Source organism: Corythoichthys intestinalis, chromosome 11 (assembly GCF_030265065.1).
Source record: "Corythoichthys intestinalis isolate RoL2023-P3 chromosome 11, ASM3026506v1, whole genome shotgun sequence".
Classification (NCBI taxonomy): domain Eukaryota; kingdom Metazoa; phylum Chordata; class Actinopteri; order Syngnathiformes; family Syngnathidae; genus Corythoichthys; species Corythoichthys intestinalis.
This window is the reverse complement of record NC_080405.1, coordinates 34,459,935-34,478,110: the sequence shown is the minus strand read 5'-3', so window position 1 is coordinate 34,478,110 and position 18,176 is coordinate 34,459,935. Positions and strand designations below refer to the sequence as shown.

Here is an 18,176-nt window from a genome sequence, read left to right as displayed (position 1 = left end):
ACAAACACCTATTTAAAATTTTATTTTATTTAATTTAATCAGGTTATGTCTATATTAAGCAATGCTTATTCATAAGTTTTAACTGAGTCTCTTACAAGATAAATACAACAATGGATTCAGTAATGTGTAAAAACACAAAACTAATGTGTAAATATAATGAAAAACATTTATTTGAACATTAAAATGTATGTGCATTTGTTTTGTGTCTATGACCATTGTAAACATACTGTATATGATTTAGAGCTGCTCAATTTTAGGATGTGAAATAAAGGAGATCATTTCATTCGTTTATAATTAAAATCTCTGCACTAAAAAAAACAACAATACAGTATTCCAATAAATGCCTGGTTTGGTGTACTTTTAAAATTCAAATGTGTGTTATATATGTTACAGAAAACATAAAGAGAGCCAGATTCAAAATAAAACTTGATATGTTAGTCACTTTGTAGATGCGGCAGTGTGGATCAATAAACTTGCACAGTCACTTGTTACCCAGAAAATCTCAGATTGCACCACACCTGTCAGGACCACCAAATGCTTAACAGACTGATATACAATTAGAAAATTATTCTGTAATAAGTATACAGATACACACAATGACACACTTCAATTCCTTTTTACGGCTCCATATTAAATAGGAAAATTTGAAGAAAATCACACTTTAGTCAGGCATCCGGTGACCACTTAATATGTTCAACCATTTAAAGACTTTTATAAACATCAAATGTAAATGTGTCTTGTCCATAATACAGATTTGCCACTGACTCTTCAGCTGAATATTTCCCAACTATTCTTTGTTCAAGTGCTGGAAGAAGGACACCTGGAACCATGCTTGTACTTTATGGTGCAGGTGGTGACATTTGCTTCTACTGAAGCATGAACTAGCTTTCATGTTGCAGTTGTTGCCATGCCAACATTCACCTCACTCGGAGGTTCATGGAAACAGCCCCACATAAAGCTACTCAGTCAGCATGGCTTCAAAATAATGATCAATTGGAAAGGACTGGAAAGTATTTGCATCCAGTATGTAGCCATGCAACACATGGACCTCAGGAATACTTTACATTGAATTCAAAGCATCGAGGGAAAATGTGAAAGATTTTGGGCCAGAAAATCCAGAGAAGCACCTTCTCCTCTCATCAGTCAAAAATCTCTCTTGCTCTGTCTGGACTTCACACTCAATCACACTTGCATGCCTCTTCCTGACAGGCGCACTGCCTTTCCTTTGTCCCTTTTGCTGAAAAAGCCTTCTTCACATAATAGGGAGGAAGTCTAAGTAGGACATTGGCCTGTCACGATAGCAGTTTTTAGGACGATATACTAGTCCTTCTAAAAAAAATTTGTGATAAGTAAGTTCATTATTTTCTGTAATGTACTGATAAACATTAGACTTTCATATATTTTAGATTCATTACACGCAACTGAAATAGTTAACGCCTTTTATTGTTTCAATATTGATGATTTGGGCAACAAAAAGTCAAGAAAGACCAAAAATCCCTATCTCAAAAAATTTGCATGTATTTCATTCGACCAATACAAAAAAAAAAAGTATTTTTTAATACAAAAAAAGTCAACCTTCAATTAATTATATCAGGTATGCATTCAATACTTGGTCGGGATTCCTTTTGCAGAAATGACTGCTTCAATGCGGCGTGGCATGGAAGCAATCAGCCTGTGGCACTGCTGAGGTGTTATGGAGGCCCAGGATGCTTCGATAGCGGCCTTAGGGTCATCCACAGTGTTGGGTCTGGTGTCTCTCATCTTCCTCTTCACAATACCCCACAGATTCTCTATGGGGTTCAGGTCAGGAGAGTTGGCAGGTCAATTGAGCACAGTAATCCCATGGTCAATAAACCATTTACCAGTGGTTTTGGCACTGTGAGCAGGTGCCAGGTCGTGCTGAAAAATGAAATCTTCATCTCCATAAAGCTTTTCAGCAGATGGAAGCATAAAGTGCTCCAAAATCTCCTGATAGCTAGCTGCATTGACCCTGCCCTTGATAAAACACAGTAGACCAACACCAGCAGCTGACACGGCACCCCAGACCCTGACTGCGGGTACTTGACACTGGACTTCAGGCATTTTGGCATTTCCTTCTCCCTAGTCTTCCTCCTAACTCTGGCACCTTGATTCCCGAATGACATGCAAAATTTGCTTTCATCTGAAAAAAGTACTTTGGACCACTGAGCAACAGTCCAGTGCTGCTTCTCTGTAGCCCAGGTCAGGTGCTTCTGCCGCTGTTTCAGGTTCAAAACGGGCTTGGCCTGGGAAATGCGGCACCTGTAGCCCATTTCCAGGTTTCTGCAGGTCCCCCAAGGTCTGGAATCGGCCCTTCTCCGCAATCTTTCTCAGGGCGCGGTCACCTCTTCTGGTTGTGCAGCGTTTCCTGCCACACTTTTTCCTTCCCGCAGATTTGTCACTGAGGTGCCTTCATACAGCACTCTAGGAACAGCCTATTCGCTCAGAAATTTCTTTCTGTGTCTTAGCCTCTTGCTTGAGGGTGCCAATGATGGCCTTCTGGACAGCAGTCAGGTCGGCAGTCTTGCCTATGATTGCGGTTTTGAGTAATGAACCAGGCTGGGAGTTTTTAAATGCCTCTGGAATCTTTCGCAGGGGTTTTGAGTTAATTCGTTGATTTAGATGATTTGGCTAGCAGCTTCTTTAGAGTACCTTTTCATCATATGCTAATTTTTTGAGATAGGGATTTTTGGTTTTTCTTGACTTTTTTTGGTAAAATCATCAATATTAAAACAATAAAAGGCTTGAACTACTTCAGTTGTGTGTAATGAATCTAAAATATATAAAAGTCTAATCTTGATCAGTACATTACATGAAATAATGAACTTTATCACAATATGCTAATTTTTTTTTAGAAGGACTAGTATTTTCCCAGGAAACTATCGTAATTAAAGGGGATGTTCAGGATTTTTTACATCAGGCTTAACCTCCGAGTTGGGGAGGGTTTAATTAATCGGTGGAGTTAATTTCAACATATTCCGTTTAGTTTGTTAGTTCCAGGGCTCTGGAGTAGCTAAGCTTGCGCGAGTCAATTGGACCATTTTAGCATTAGGGTTGGGTATCGTTTGAAATTGAACTATTCCGGTTCCGATTCCGGTTCCATGTTTCGATTCCGGTTCTGAACGATTCCCAATTCTGATTCTTTTAAGAGGCAGGGTCAATAAAAAAAAAATAAAAAAAATATCAGTCTTTGATCTCGAATGTGATGAAGTTTTTTTCCACAGGAGTGCACTTCCACAATGTTTATTTTTCAAAAGCTCACTGAGAAAACATTTACTTATATTATTTTGCCATACATGTACCTTAGCTGGGAGCTACAACGAAGCATTAGTTTAAATTATTCTATTTATTATAATTTGATGTAGATGAGGCAAAATAATAAGGTTTCCTTATTTGTAAAATGGGTTTCTGTTGTGTTTACAGACACATATAATGTTTATATTGTGACAAAACCAGTTACGCCAGTGAGTGGCGCTGTAGGATTGTGTACGTATAATGCGGAGAAGAAGAGATGAGAGCGTCTGGCTAGGATGCTTTGTGATGTGATGCTATCTTTTCACTGCTACAAGTTCATTAAAAAAAGTAATCGAATGCTTGATATGGCTGCTTCTTTCTAAATAAGCAACACAACAAATTCCAAAACAAAAATCCTTTTATTACTGTTGATTTTAACGGAGGCGTCGACTGCTTTAAAATGGCGGCTGTTTACTTCCGCCAGCGAGTCTGTCATTTTGCATCTATTTCTCTTTAGATGTTCTAACGCCGCTGAGTCTGTCCTTTCGCATCTAGTTCTATATAAATGATATCGACTATAGACCCTACCCACGTGACATCACAACTCCGCTCTCCTGAATGGTACCGCCCACTTGTCCGTCAAAACATAGTGTTAACCTGTTACGGCTACGTACATTTCTCCTATTTACGGCGTGTTTTTCTGCTCCTTAACATTAATAATCAAAATGGTGAAGGCGTGTGTGGCTGTTGGTTGCACTAACAGAGAAGATGGAAGGAGAGACTTGAAGTTTTACCGTATTCCGAGGGATCCAAAGAGAGCGAAATGGACGGCTGCAATTCGACGTGAAAACTGGGCACCAAAAAATCACCACAGACTATGTAGTAGTCATTTTATATCCGGTAAGATGCATTTAAGATATACTTAGAGGGTTTTGGGCTGACAAATAACCACAATTAAGATCATTGCGAGGCTAATCGCCGACAACATACGACGTAGTACGACATAGTTTCAAATTCCAGATGTTTGTGACTTCCCTTTCTTCCACCATCGTTATTTTTTGAATAATATTTAGCTGGTACCAGGTGAAAGAAACTGGCCTCGTCTACGGGGCTGACAAATAACCACAATTAACATCATTGCGAGGCTAATCGCCGACAACATACGACGTAGTACGACATAGTTTCAAATTCAAGATGTTTGTGAATTCCCTTTCTTCTACCATCGTTATTTTTTGAATAATATTTAGCTGGTACCAAGTGAAAGAAACTGGCCTCGTCTACGGGGCTGACAAATAACCACAATTAACATCATTGCGAGGCTAATCGCCGACAACATACGACGTAGTACGACATAGTTTCAAGTTCAAGATGTTTGTGACTTCCCTTTCTTCCACCATCGTTATTTTTTGAATAATATTTAGCTGGTACCAAGTGAAAGAAACTTGCCTCGTCTACGGGGCTGACAAATAACCACAATTAAGATCATTGCTAGGCTAATCGCCGACAACATACACGTATGCATGTAGTGAGAGTGCTATCGCTAAACCATATAAACATTAAAAGCCTTAACTCCATTGACAAACGACATGAAATACATTAGACTTGACAGTGGATGTTAGCAATAACAAAAGATTTTGAATTGAAAATTTCGTAACTCACCTTTCCAAGCACAAGATAGATTCCTGCCGAATTTTCGTGGACGAGGACCTGTTTCACCCAACCAGCAACAAAGTATTTATAAGCCTCCAAGCTCTTGAAGTTTTTCATATTTTCGTGAGAATAGGCTGATTTAGTGTGGACAAGATAATTGTAAATATCTGCGTAGCAGATGTCAGGCAGACAGGGCGAAGACAGTGGGTCGAAAAACATCGATTTGGGCATCAAATATGGATCTGGCGACTGTATAGAACGAAGCTTTTCCTCAGAACGCCTTTTATGCAACAGATCCAGTGAGTTTGCGGCATCAGAAAGCACCGAGTCTTCCATGAAATGCATTTTAAATTCCGCCATCAATTGAAAACAATGCTAATACAGAGTCAAAATGACGGACAAGTGGGCGGAACCATACAGCGAGCACGTGGTTTTGTGACGTAGGTGGGTAGGGTCTATAGCCCAACGTAATAATACGACTTATTCTCGTACTATTTCCCATCCATCCATCCATCATCTACTGTTTAATCCAGGGTCGGATCGTGGGAACAGCAAAACACAGACGTAATGTATTGTTTCACTTACCAGGTACTGACGGCGCAGTGGGTCAACTACTAGCACTCGGGTACCTTTGCACTTGGCACTTAGGCTATATTCCATGAAGCCGTTGTTTGGCCATTCCTTACTACGCGGCGAAATGTCTACACAATGCTCAGCGTGCTTGCGCAAGCATCCGCACGCATGCGCACATTGACCAGAAGCGGCGAGTACTTACTAATTTTGTTTTTAATTAGTTTTTTGAACCTTTTCATTGCCTCTAAAATACCTTTTGCATGTATTACCCTCTCATACTTTAAACCATTGTGTTTTTTTGTGTTAGCTTTGAAGCAGTTGACCACATTAGTTACGTAGCTTATTTAGACCGTCCTTATTTAATATAATTACATTTAAGTATTTTCTTGAGGCATTTTTTAGTACGTTGTGCCTGTATGCATATAAACAAAACAATTTTAGAGCGCACGTTAGTACTTTGGGTGTCAAATTCGACTAATGTAGGACGTTTCGCTGATGTAAGAATTTTTTTCCCACACAATAAAACAAAAACATAATTAGACCAGTCAGCTCATTGCAAATGTTGCATTGAGCTGACTGGTCTTTTCTTTTTTATGTTTTTTTTTTTTTTTTTTTTTTGTAAAGTTAAGCCAAACTTTTGAGTGCCGCCGCATTGTGTCCAAGTTGCAATGCACAAACACGCGTTTGTTGTGGCTTCTTCTTCGTGGTTTCAGCAGCATTTTTTTTCCCGCTCGGCAGGGCATCGAAACATGGAATTGAAATTAAAAATTCTAACGTTTCTGGGAGAACTGGAGTGTTAGATCCGGGTCCCATTGATGCTCAATGCTCGATGCCCAACCCTACTTAGCATGCCAATATAAAACAACATATGCACACATTAATATCATCAATGACCCATTTAATTAATAGTGTTGGCTATTTTTTAGAATGAAGTTATCAAAACTTACCAATGTATGTCAATAATTGCAGTCTGAACAGCAACATTTGCAATCCAGAAGTTCTGCAGAGGAGCAGGGCGGAGTGATATCACATCATTTTTTTTTTTCACCGCTGATTTTTATGTCGTAGCCAGCAGCAAGTAACCCGTTTATATTGTTCCTCATTCTTCATAGGGAATTTGTGGAAACTTTCCTTTGCACATTTCTTCTGTCTGTTTCCACAGCTTCTAAAAGCACATTTCGCAGTACACCGGGTACACCGGCGACAGTTAACTCAGCAGATTGATGCTGCATCCGAGGAAGGTGGCAAGTCAGAGTTTTCATCATCTGATGTGGAAAACTATCATTGGAACGCCTCAATAATTGGTCGCTAACGAGAAGGCATGTTTGCTGGAGGTTAAAATGTCTTTTAATGGCCAAAATATAAAACATGTTTACATTCGCTTGAGGCCGCAACTGGTACCCTCCGAGCGGGATAAGTCTGACTTCCCACCTTCCTTTAATGCAGCGTGAGCACGAGTGGCCGAAGCACTCCACAACTATTGTGGGTGTATACGCAAAAAAAAAAAATCCTTCAGGATAAAATGAATTAAGGCAGTTTGGTGTGACATTGTTTTGGCCGCATGGGTGTTTTGGAACAATGATCTGTGTTTTGAATTTATTTCTCTATGCTAGATCTGTTCGTAGATCTTTATCGTTTTTTATGGGCATACTCGTACGGTGCCATTGACTCGCACTAGCTTAGCCACTCTGGAGCCCTGAAACTAACAAATAACTTGCAAACTGCATGGAATTTGTTGAAATAGACTCCACCAACAAATTAAACCACTGCTAACTCGAAGATAAGGTCTAATGTCAAAATTCTGAACTACGGCTATAAGGATCATATCTGTATGATACTGATGTATTTTCTTTATATTAAGACATAAGATAACGTAAAAAAAAAAAAAATCTACCTTAAATATTAAATAGTATTTGTATGATCCAAAGTGGAGCTTTAGTCACTAGGGTAAAATCAATGTCAAAATATGTTATACTGTAGAGCTTTTTTCTCCAAATTGTCTGTATGTCCATCAGTGCGTTCCACCTCCAGCAAAGAGAGTTTTCCTCTAGAGAAAGAGAGAACAAGGCAGCGCGAATGAATGAACATGTCAAGTATTCCGCTCTGAAAAAGAAAATTTTTGTCCATTCTCAGTGACCTGCAAGGATTACACGTAACGTCTTTTAAAAAAAAAAAAAAAAAAAAAAAAAAGCTAACTCTATCAGCTTCTCTTGAGAGCTATTTTGTTCTTTTCCTTTCTCACTACTTTTGTCTCCATGTAGAGACAGTGATTCTGTTATATCAGCTTTCAAGTTCAAAAGAGGTGTATGTCATTTTCAAATTTTGCACATTTTCAGGATGCTATAAATGATTACTAATGGCTATGACACAATGAGGTAATGCATTTCAGTATTTGTCTCTGTATTCTATTTTACTGTTTTAACTTTATAGAAAAAACAACCAGCTTGGTTTCAATGCATTTGCTCTTTCTGAACATTTCATTATGCAGGTGCATTTGATATTGTGGCCAGTGAGCGTGGAGTCTCTTGCCTATGGCTCTCACTCTTCCTGCCTGTCCACCTCCTCTCACAGGGTTTCCTGGACATTGACCTGACAGACCTGCGGAAGGGTGGAGCGAACATTACCGGCTTCCAGCTTGTCAACAACTCAGAGCCCAGTGTTAGTAGAGTTGTCCAGCAATGGATGGAATTTGACAACAAAGATTCCAAAATGCCCAAGAGTGGTCTGAAAGTAACTACATTTTTTACAATGTTTCCCTTTGCTCACCTTCTGTAACTGGAGTGCCGGTGTTTTCAACTCTACTGATAATATGAGTGCCGACAGGATTATTAAATGATTACATAATGAGAGTTGTTAGCTCCCCTACTCTTTGTAGCGGTTAACGAGAGGTCATGAAACTGTAAAACTGGGTGACAGCACACTTTTCTATGATCGTATCACATTTCAATAATGAAAATGTTGCTGTGTTGCAATATAATTACCTGATAATAGATTTAACCCGCAAAAGTAACGGATCAGTGTGAAGCAATCAACTCTGGACACGAAATGAAAGAATAGATGTGATATGGATTTTCCGGTTAGATACATACAGTAATTCTACAAAGATATTTCTGTTCACTCTCACATTACATTCTACCATCGACTTCCTTTATTTCTAATCATCGTCTTTTGTGTTTTCAGTACACTGGAGCTCTGACATATGATGGTGTGAAAGTCATGTCAACAGCGTTCCAGAATTTAAGGAGACAAAGGATAGACATATCGCGCAGGGGCAATGCTGGGGAATGTCTTGCCAACCCACCAGCCCCATGGGGTCAAGGCATAGACATCCAAAGAGCCTTGCAGCAGGTCTGAGCCCACACAGAGAAGCCTTAAAATCAAACACACGAACAGCAAATGTCATACACTTACTCCTAAGTGGCACATGCGCTAACAGCTCCTGAGTTGTGGCTGGCTGAGCAAATTAGGTCTAGTTCTGTCATCTAAAGTTCGCATGAAGTCGAAGGAAAGTCCTCAGAATCAAAACTGACATCCAGGCTGGTAAACAATGTCTGCAGGCACTAACACTCAGCTGTGATCATCATAGAATATTACATCAGCAATTGAGTTTAGAAATGTAATATTTGGCAATGAAAAATAGAAGAACAGGGCTACGTGAGATTTCTTAAAGTGCGTACGACAGGATAAAAAAAAAGTCTTAAATAGCATTATTATGGGAATTAGAATCATATTTTGAGAGAATTTGACAATATACAACAAATTGGCAAAGCGCAGATGACGAGAAATTAGTCTTTTAATCTGCGGTTTAGCCACACCTTCCATTATAGGGCTCTAGTGTCACCGAGAGGTGGATGACGTCGGCAGGAAAATGGGCTCATCGATTTTACTATACAGCCCATTGAGGGGTAATTATTCAGAACGAGGAAAACGCCACGAAAAGAGCTGCAAAATGTCATTGTTTCAGTCTCTCTACTCCAATATTTTTACAGGATATTCTTTTCATCCGAGTATTTTCCCCCAATAGCTAAATAAATGCCATGGTCATGACAAATAACAATCTTGTGCTAAATGGAATATGAAATAATAAAAATGCATTTATTCAAGATGACATGACAAAATTACTCCATAATGGTCAAAACTGTCGACTTCACCTTTACTGTCGCACCTCCCGAACGATATTTTATGCCAGCGGAATTAGTCAGGCTTTTGTCATTTCCCTGCCCTGACTTCGGAGAGCGTAAACAAACCAGGAGGCGTGACAGCCACCCGACTTGCTAACCCGAACCGAGTGATGTTTCAAAGTCTATTCTCGGCTTTCGAAGCGAAAAATCACTCAAAACTACTCGGGATAATGTCACACAGCGGCGGGGTTGTTGATTGTCTTCGCCGATCGGCAACCCGCCCGGCGGCGAGCAAGTTACAGCTCGTCCCCTGCTGCAGGCAGGAGAGCATGTTTGCCGGGGGAGCACCTGGAGAATTAACCCCGGACAAACCAGCCGACGTCGGAGGAGCGCGTAGCTGCCACATGGTCAACACGAATATATAGTAAATTAATGCTTAACTACACGGCGAAGACGTAAACAGTGAAAGTGCGGCTGCAGTTGTTATGCAGCTAACTTGACAGGATGTGTCTGAGAACTTTTCTACATGTAGTCCATGATCAAACGTAAGTAAATAGTCCTTTATTTAAAGAAAGTTTGTATTGTTTACTTTGTAATCGCTGTATTCGCGGCCAATTTTTAACACAAAGTTGCAATTTCTGATCGGGTGCAAAATTTGACAGAACACCGAAAGAGGGCAATAAGCCGGGTATAGTGATCTCCAGGCAGGGGGATGTGCGACAAGTCGTCGGTCGTCAGCCGAGTGGACAAGGAGCATGTCAGCCACAAAATGCAAACCACCTCCGTATTAACATGATCCCAGTATTTGAAATAATACAAAACACGATGTTTACTCACCTCCACGTAAGTCCAATGGTCCAACAGTTGTTGCACACTTGTTTTGGCCGATCTCGGACTGAACGGGAACTTTCTGAAACCCAAAAAGGCTCACACGCTTCTCCCTGGTGCAGCCACAAAGGCCTTTAGCCGTTTGGCTGGCGTGATGCGAAAAATAAACAAATTAATCCACAAAATCAGCTGAATCCACAGTCCATCTGCATGCTGTAAAGCAGTGCTTCTCAATTATTTTCTGTTACGCCCCCCCAAGGAAGACGTAAATGTTTCGCGCCCCCCCAAACTCTCTGCCGCCACTGTAAATAGTATCATTTGTCCATAAAATTATTATAAAATAAAATGTAATAAAATCAGTAAATAATAAAAAATTAAAATTGATTAGAAACATTCACTCATGAGGACAATATGCCAAAAAATTTGACCGAAAAAACAAAACTGAATAAAAGAAAAAAAGAGTGTCCTTGGACAGAAGGATGGTTTTTATTTTTGCTGCTCACAGTATTTACCTTCTTTGAAATGGTGTGGAGTTATTTTGTAATGACCATGCTAACAATGCTCACTGGTTTACTGATATAACACTGACAAAGCAGGACGATTGTTGGCAATATTCGGCACGTTCTAAAAGGCAAACGGCACGAAAAAAGTGCATTCTCGGCGGCCGAGGTAGAACCGTAGGTGAGGGCGGTCGTCGTGACGATCCCAAGCCGACAATGGCACTTCTTGGGCGGCGACGTGAGAACCGGACAAGACAGTGGGTCGCTGCGTGAGTGAGTCCGGTCGGAAAACGGCTTTCGAAAACGGCGGCGGGACATTGCTCTTCCTACCTGTTTTCTGTGTGTGCTTAGTGCTCTTCCTTAGTTCAAAAATACTGCGTGCACTCTGAAAATGAGAGCGCCACTGCCACCCACTGAGTGGATGTGCAAGTACACTTTATTCCAGTACGGCAAAAAAAAAAAAAAAAAAAAAAAAAAGCATGTTCCCCGAGGTCACATGCGCCCCCCCTGGCATCGCTCTGCGCCCCCCCCAGGGGGGCGCGCCCCACTATTTGAGAAGTACTGCTGTAAAGCAATGCTGTATTGTGAGACGCTGACCAAGGTGACGTCATGTTCGCATTCGTCCTAAACCCGAGACTGGAGCCGGAAGTAACCATTTTCATGGTGCGGGATTCAAAAATTGAATATATAAAACGATGGCTTCACACATCCAAGGTGGTCCATTTCATTTAGGAGCATGAAACACCACGTGAAATATGAAATAAACAAGCTTTTTGTTGTCATACACACTTTCAAGTCGTACTCAATTAGACACCCAACACACACACACGCGCATGCATTCTTATCAAGATGCTGAGACAATTCCTGAAATAATTTGCTTACTAAACAATGTCAATTAAAATTACCAGTACTTTTTAATGTTCTGTAGAACTCATTTTAGACTTGATATCACATTTAATGAAATAGCATGCATGTACTCAGGCGGCCCCAGGCGCCGTCTGTAGAACGGCTGTGCAGAGGACCACTCAGTGTCAATCTAGCCATCTGCCTTCGGATAGACTGTGGAATGAAGCTGTGTTCGCTCAATTAACCCCATCACGCCGCCAAGACAAACACTGCACTGTACACGAACATGCACCCCATATGTCATTTACCTCCGTAGGGAGGCAGACATGGTCTCATACTTATAAGACATAGACACTTTAGCCTTGCAATGTATGGACATCAATTAAAGGTGTGATGAACAAATGTTTGCAACAGGGAAAATGGGTTTTATACATTTTGTGTTTCCAGTTATATATCTTAGGGTGTCTTATTTTATGCAATTACTAACTCAACATTTCAAACACAGGTCCGTATTGATGGTCTAACTGGTCACATTCAATTCAATGAGAAAGGCCGTAGAACCAACTACACTGTTAGTGTCATGGAACTGGCGCCATCGGGACCCAAAAAGGTCAGAATAAGAACTTTTGTTTCTTGGTTATTTTTGATGCAAAAACAAGGATCCAGTACGTTTAAAACCATACAGAATATATTTGGGCATACGTTTCAATACTTTTAAAAAATATTTCGCCATCCTTTTTCTAGGTCGGCTACTGGAATGAAGATGAAAAATATGTGACCACCGCAAGCTTCATGAGAGGGAGCAATGACACATATGGCCTTCAGAACCGAACTTACATCGTCACTACTATTTTGGTGAGTTTATGTAAAATTTAAGGTATAGAATTTGGTTTCAGTTGTGATTAATGCAGCAACATCTTAGCAATTGTTGCCTGTATGAACTCATCCATTGGAAACATGTTGATTAAAAAGAAAAATGTATAAAATTACTGTGAACCCACCAGAAGCCAGACATTTAACCATATTTTTAGTTCTATAAGTCGACATTTTTCTCTCCTTACTTCCTACGAAGTTGCTATTTTAAGAAATCGTGCTAGTTGCAAAGTAACATTTTATTCACTCCATAGTGCTTAGTGAACGGCAGAAGTTGCCTAACAAAATCCCAGCTTTGTGTTTCGCATGATAACACTCCTGAAGCTGCGTTTGTAAGAAGGCAAGTTATGTATAGATAAATGCCGAGTCATTGTCAAAAAAAAAATAATAATAATAATTTAAAAATAAAAATAAACCTTTGGTGCCACGACAGAAGCTAGATGGGTCCAGCAGTACCTAATAAAGATCTCATCAAGTGCACAAAACTTTCTAGAATTATGCTCTTGACACGCATGCTCTAATTGTGGATTTTTTAATTCATTTCATCTTGGTAGTTTTGAATGGCCTTATTATCTGGGTCTTTGAAAAAGACCAGATAGTGTTGTTCTGCAACTTTATTCTTATTATACCATCATCACTGTTTGACTGATCGGCGCCGTTCAAGTATCCAAACGACCGGAATTTTTGTGCAATGATGGGAATTTTTCAAACGGCCCCGAAAATTTTTCCGTTTGCCCGTAAACGGCAATTTTCCGGAAAAAAAAAGTTTCAAAATGTATCTAGTCCTACCATTTTTGACCAAATCACATAATTTGGGCATCAAAAATTCCGGGACGGCGAGGGGCATAAAAGCTGTATACAGAATTTTGAAAAAAATTACGGTTCCCCGGAAATTTGCGAAAAACATTCCAATTCATTTTTAATGGGAACTTTCCCATTCACTTCCAATAGAATTTCCAATGGAATTGACATTGCATTGATGCCACTGACGGCCATATATGTCGAATCTATTGATGCTAATGTACTTAGATTTCATTGACACATATGTGAATCGATGCCATTGACAGCCATGGACGTCCAAAATTTTTCCCATTCATTTTCAAGGAAAAAAAAAAAACAATGTCCCCAAATCAACAGGAAATGACCAGATAGGACTTGTCCCCCAAACTTCTCCGATTCCATTGATGCTTATAGAGGGTGCTGCCATTGACAGCCATGGACGTCCAAATTTCCCATTCATTTTTTTCTAATGGCATGTCATTGACGGGCATGTTTGTCCATTCTATTGATCGCCCTGGGCGGGGCTAAGATCTCTGTAGCCACACAGCAAAGACCCAGAGTAATTTCTCCAGAAATTGGAGTTTCTAGTGATAGTCTATGTAAGAGATCTGCAGCTGGTTCTATTAGTTTGGATTTTAAAATAAAGCAGAGAATTTATCTGTCACCAAGGTTATTTCTGACATTCCTTTAATATTTAAGGACATTGCTGAGAACACCTGTTTGTATACAGAAGAGAACAATCAAGATGTAATTCTATCTATGCTTGAACAGGATGTTCTCGGGTTCTGCCTTGTGTGGAAAATTTGATATCGGAAAAGAAAATTTGTATCCACAGATGCCTGCAATTCACTTCAGTTTACTGTCTCTAGACCTGGTATATTTCTTTCTTATAGAGCAAAACGGTATTCGTTCACATCGTATATACTGTAAGTCGCACTTTTTCTGCAATATGTCCATATGGTACTTATTGGATATTTACACAAAAAGACATGCAGCTCATTAGTGGCATATTTTGGCCCATTTTGAAAAATCAATTAAAAGAAATTCTAAAGTTCACAGTTCTCTGGAGCACAGATCTAAAATAACTGGTTATCAGTGTCTACTTTTCCTGGAAAATAAATAGGTTCGCTACCTGAAAAGCAAAAATAAGACATTCTGTCTTAATATTTATTATATTTGAGACGAGCTGCTGTTCCACCAAAATGGAAGTGCAACTGTATGCTTGACTATAATGCCACTGGTTGCAGCCGGTGCAAACAGGCTGAATGAGCAAGAGTTCTGGAAGTAGGAAGCAGACTGGCTTTAATGCAGTGCTTCTCAATTATTTTCAGGGGTTTATTTTTGTAATATATTCCGTTCCTGTTATGATCTCCAAAAATAAATGGCAGCAAGAACCCATAGATTTGCTGCTTTGGGGACAGAAGTCGTAAGCCTCTGTCCCTGACTAAATCTCTGACTGTATATGTTTTTATGGGTGCATTCGCAAGAGTTTAATGTCTGTCATTCCAAGTGCACAGGACCATGCCCTGCTTTATTTTCTCGCTGAAGTGCGGATATATTACCAGCAAGATAAAAAGGATCACCTCAACCATAAAGAACAAAAGAATCTAGAAAACAAACAAAGGAATAATGCTTTCCTTCCTTCTTTTATGATTTGTGACAGCAGCATATGTTCACCTCAGCGCATCATGTAAAAATTGTGGTCATTTTTAGTCTCAAGCAAACTTGGTCCTCAGGTGTAAAAGGAGCTGTAGTATGTCAAAGTAACCAATTAAAATCAAAAAATGTAGGTATGACATATAGTAATTATTGATACAGATGCAATGAAGGGAACCTCAGACTTAAAGACTTGTAGAATCTAATAAGCCACAATTGTTCTCTTTTATTTACTAAAATATGTTATTAGAAACACAAAAATATTGCCATTGATTTAAAAATGTATAATACTTAGTACATGCTTTGACCTATGGAGGGCGCCATGTTTTATGCGCACAACGGATGCTTGGGGTGATGACGTAGTTTGCATACCTGTCAAGTTGTACGGTTTCTGCGTAATTTGTACAAGTGAGCACTGATTTTTAAATGTGTACGCAGTACATTCAAAATCTGTACGTTTTTCATGGATTAGTTTTAGTTTTTTTCTCCGTTTGGATTTTGCAACGAGACAATGTGCGTTACTATGTGTTACATTGGTTGAATGACGCGAGAAAAGTCAGAGACACGGAGAGAGAAGAGTGTTTGTTGTGACGCTGTAGCAAAATCGATGCTAGGCTAGGTGGCTCCAATATTTCCTGACTGTAGCCGACAGCCTACAATCTATGCCTAGATATCACATGCATATAAAACTACATGTGAAATGACAGACTCGGCATTGGTAAACAGCCGCCAATTTAAAGCAGTAGACTTCTCAGAAAGGCTCTGTTGTAATGAACCTTCCTAGCTAACCTAAGTAACTTTTTATCTAAAATACTCCTAAATCGGCAAAATTTTGACTTGAATCTATCTTTAAATGATGAACCAGTTTTAAAACTTTCACAATTTTCACAACAAACTTTAACGGTTGATTCACAACATTAAATCACTTCCAAACATAGCAAAGATTACTATGTTTTTTTGTTTTGTTTTTTGTTTGTTTTCGTTTTTTTGAAAAAATGAAAGAAAAAAAAAAACACCAGTTCCTTTGCCAAGTAACTAATTGCTCTTACATACAGGTAACAGAGTTACTAACTCAAAAACGTTTTGGGAGAAGTAATTTGTAACTGTAATTAATTACTTTTTAAAAGTAGGATTAGCAACACTGGTCATAAAGATGAAGTCTGCAGAATGAAAAGTGACAAAAGCGTTGATTTTATTCTGCCAATTTGGTGCCGAACACAATTTGCCCACAACTATTGCTGATCACTTCTCAGAATTAGCAAAAGAAATGTTCCCTGACTCAAAGATTGCATTGGTAAGTTGATTTTATCATTTGACATTTTTAATTTATAATTGGACACACTAATGAACTACTTTCAAGTCAAACTGAATTGCGAGCTAAAGTGCCATGAAGTGCAGCCATCAAAAGACATGATAAAAAATTGCCAAAAATGCTACAAAGAATTATAACAAAAGTCACTATTAAATTTTAGTAATCATGATGTAGCTGAAGATATTGTTCTTTAATTGCACCAGGTTATATGTTACAATATTAGTAAAATAATAGCCTACAAAGGCTTCTATGTCCAAAACAGCGCTGTCAGGGTCCTGATGAGGGTGCGTAAACACGAGCACATCACCCCCATCCTTCACACTCTACACTGGCTCCCTGTTCACCTCCGTATTGAATTCAAAATCCTCCTTCACACCCATCACTGTCTACACGGTGTAGCCCCCACCTACCGCACCGAACTCCTCACATCACATACTTCAGCCGGAACCCCCAACAGCACCGTCTACTCCCGGCCAGGACTCGGCTCAAGACTATGGGCGACAGGGCCTTTGCAGCTGCTGCTCCCCGTCTGTGGAACACCCTCCCAGACCACCTCAGAGCCCCGCAGACGGTGGATGCATTTTAAAAAGCACTAAAAACCCACTTTTTTGAAAAAGCTTATTCTAGCTAATTTTATTTGACTGTCATATTTTTATCTGATTGGTATCTGATTTTATCGGTGCTTCTGTCTGTTTTGGTTTTACTCTTTTATTCTTAGTCTTTTTATTATTATTATTATTTTTTTTTTTTGGCAAGGTGCACTTTGAGATTTGTTTTTCAAATGTAAAGTGCGTTATAAATAAAATGTATGATTATTATTAATATTACCAATAAATTCATATTATTTTAAAAATTTAGTTTTATTTTTGTTTCGTATTGCACACTATAAACAACGTTGTAAGATTAGTCACCAATTTGTAAGGGCGTACGTCACTATTTGTAAGATTGCCAACGCCCTCAGGTTGACAGCTATGAGTGTGTCACTGTCACCAGACGAACACTACCGGTGTTCTGCTATTCCTTCTACGCGGCGAGACGTCCAACACATGTGCACATCGGTTAAAAGTGGCTTGTACTTACTATTTGTGTTTTTATTGAGTCTTTTATTACCTTTTCATTGCCTCAAAATACTTTTTGCATGTGTTTCCCTCTCATTTTTTTAAGCATTGTGTTTTCTTGAGGTAGCTTTAGAGCAGATTGTTGATCTGTTGACCACATTAGTCACATAGTGTATTTAAACCACGCTTATTTGATATTACTACATTTAAGTATTTTCTTAAGGCATCTTTAGTATGTTCTGTCTGTATGCATATAAACAAAACAGGCTGAAAGCGCACGGTAGTACTTTTGGTGTCAAATTCACCTCTTGTAGACATTTCGCCAGTGTAGCTCATTTTGGCAGAACACCGGTTTTGGCATACGCTAGTCTTGTCTCATTCAATCTTTCCTGTTCATTTTGCTTTTGCTGCTTGTTTTGTGACATATCGACAGTGCTGTCCTGCTCATTAATATTCCTCTCGGGTTCAAATCGAAAGGATTGAACAGATGAAAAATGTCTCTAGAGTCATACTCTGGAAGCCCGGGAGCGTAACCCAGTGACGTCACCGCTCTGCGACGTCAACAACAATGGCGACCTACTAGTTAAACTAATTTTACAAATTGTATAAAAACGAAAACATCAAGAGAGGTTTTAATATCAAATTATTTTAACTCATTATAACGTTCATCTATCAACTACAAGTCTTTCTATCTGCTGATCCCTTTAAAGAACAAAAGTTGGGCATG

General features: G+C 39.3%; 1 protein-coding gene across 6 annotated transcripts in view; it reads left to right on the top strand.

Annotated features, from left to right (window-relative positions):
• The window catches only part of gria1a (glutamate receptor, ionotropic, AMPA 1a), a 143,232-nt gene that overhangs the window by 81,566 nt on the left and 43,490 nt on the right, over positions 1–18,176 (top strand). For all 6 annotated transcript variants that reach the window (XR_009064754.1, XM_057849573.1, XM_057849572.1 and 3 more), the window contains exons 6-9: positions 8,047–8,205; positions 8,656–8,823; positions 12,276–12,380; positions 12,515–12,625. Coding sequence is in view for 5 of the 6 variants with exons in the window: in XM_057849573.1 (XP_057705556.1) it covers positions 8,047–8,205; positions 8,656–8,823; positions 12,276–12,380; positions 12,515–12,625 (543 nt within the window). In the remaining variant the exon portion in view is untranslated. The remainder of the gene's footprint in view (positions 1–8,046; positions 8,206–8,655; positions 8,824–12,275; positions 12,381–12,514; positions 12,626–18,176) is intronic.